Source organism: Gekko japonicus, unplaced genomic scaffold, assembly GCF_001447785.1.
Source record: "Gekko japonicus isolate JY-2015 unplaced genomic scaffold, Gekko_japonicus_V1.1 scaffold5008, whole genome shotgun sequence".
In the NCBI taxonomy this organism is placed as follows: Eukaryota; Metazoa; Chordata; class Lepidosauria; order Squamata; family Gekkonidae; genus Gekko; species Gekko japonicus.
This window is the reverse complement of record NW_015170420.1, coordinates 50,516-52,667: the sequence shown is the minus strand read 5'-3', so window position 1 is coordinate 52,667 and position 2,152 is coordinate 50,516. Positions and strand designations below refer to the sequence as shown.

General features: G+C 46.1%; 1 protein-coding gene across 1 annotated transcript in view; it reads left to right on the top strand.

Moving 5' to 3' along the window:
• The window catches only part of LOC107116396 (lysozyme C, milk isozyme-like), a gene marked incomplete at its 5' end in the record, with an annotated part of 16,336 nt that overhangs the window by 13,044 nt on the left and 1,140 nt on the right, over positions 1-2,152 (top strand). The window contains one exon of the mRNA XM_015418296.1: positions 774-852. Coding sequence (XP_015273782.1) covers positions 774-852 — 79 coding nt within the window. The remainder of the gene's footprint in view (positions 1-773; positions 853-2,152) is intronic.

Below are 2,152 nucleotides of genomic sequence, written 5' to 3'. Positions count from 1 at the left end.
GGATTTTGTGGCTTGTGGGGCAATTTTTTTTTCTGGTGGGGCTGAAGTTCTTGGTGCAGAAAGAAAAGCCATTTAGCCAGTAGAAAGCTGTGACCAGGATAGATCTCTAAACTGCAAGCTGTCAGCCACCTTAGATGACTGTTTGCAGTTGCTGCAAGTTAATCACTTCTGCCAGCAGGTGGGGTTGATGACTTTTATAGTCAAGAAAGATAACAGGCAGAAAAACTCTCTTAAAGGAGACAAGTTTTGACACAGAGTTAGAAGGGATCATAGAGGTCACCTACTCCAACCCCCTTGGCTCAGTGTGGGAATTAGTCAACTGCAACACCCCACTCTGCTTCAAGGAGTGCACACCTTTTTAAAAAATGTTTTAAAATGATTGAAAAAGGCATGTACAGGAGAAATTCTTGTGGGGCTGTGTCTTTAAGAAAGGGGGTGGAGCCCCCAAAAGCCCCACCATAGCTATGGGCCTGGGTAGAATTTAAGAAATATTGGAAAGGCAAGGTTGTATCAGAATGGATTTAAGGGGATCTGTTGATTCCTCAAAAATGATCCAAACTCCTGCACATCCCTAGTAGTTTAATATTGGTGGGGATAGCAAAGCTTGACCCAGCTGCCCTGGACCTGTAGGGGAAAGAAGGCCCACAGTTGTAGGGTGGTGACTAAGGATGCCTTTGTATGTACTGCTGCTGATGGATGTGATGTGATAGTTGGAAAGAAATCCTTATCAACAGTCCCTAATAACCTCTGTTTTCTGACAACCTCTTTGGCAGGTTTTGAGAATGATGACATCCGCGATGATATTGAGTGTGCTAAAAGGATTGTTCGTGATCCCAACAGGATGGGTGCCTGGTGAGTCCATCTTCATTCAGCATCTTTGGGTATCAGGATGATACCAATTCTAAAACCAAACTCTCTCACATTAGAACACTTATTTATAAGGGCTCTTGGAAGAGACTGTGACCGATTTCCTACAAGCCGCTGCTCCACCCTCACTCTTCCCTTTGCCCCGATCGTATGTGTCAATTTCCCACTATTTGCTGTGCAGACGCATTTTGCCCCGCAGCTTCGCCTGATTTCCCCCCGCATCTACTTGATCCTGTTTTTTGAGGCTCGAGTAGACGTGGGGGAAAATTGGGCAAAGCTGTGGGGCAAAATGCGGCCGTGCAGCAAATAGTGGGAAATTGACACATACGATCGGGGCAAAGGGAAGAGCGAGGGCGGAGCAGCGGCTTGTGGGAAATCGGTCTGGTTTTTCTGGATCCAGTTCAATACAGCTTCAGACTGGGGTTTGGGACAGAGACTGCTCTAATTGCCTCAGTTGAGGATGCCTATCAATAACTAGAGAGCGGGGATGTGACCCTTCTAGTTCTGCTCCTCTTGAAAAGCCAGGCTCACAGCTTGGAAGTACTGCCCAACACAGCCGTCTCCTTTGAAAAATCAGGTGGCTGAGGTAGTTCAGAGTGCTTTTGTCCAGCTTCGACTACTGCGTCAACTGCTCCATTCCGGGGTCAGTCTGATCTAGCAGCGGTGATCCACTCTTTAGTTACATGCAGACTGGACTGTTGCAATGCCACCCTTGAAGAGTGTTTGGAGGCTGCAGCTAGGTCAGAACGCTGCAGCTGCACTGCTGTCCAGGGCCAGCTATCAGGAGCACCATGACCCCAACATTACAGCAATTACACTGGCTACTGATCTACTCCTGAGCCCAATTCAGGATATTGATTTTGACCTTTAAAGCCCCACGTGGCTTGAGATCAGGTTATTTGAGCAACTGTCTACTCCCATATCTTCCTGCTCGGGAATTAAGATCACAGGGAGAAGTCCTCCTGACTGTCCCATCTATCAAATAAATTTGTTTGGTGGGTACACAAGAGAAACCCTTTTCACCGGAAGCCCCACAATTATGGAATAAACCTCCCTAGGGAGGTGTGCCTGCCCGTCCCCTTTTGGTCTTCAGGAGGCAGTTGAAGATGGTTTCATTTTGGACTGCATTTGGTTCAGTTCAGGAGCAGTCCCGAGCAGTGATTTTAAAGTTTTATGTTTTTAACATTATTTTAATCTACGTGTTTTATCTAAGTTTGTAAGCTGCCTTGAGCTCTGTAAGGAAGAAAGGCAGCTAATAAACATTTTAAATAAATGAATGAATATA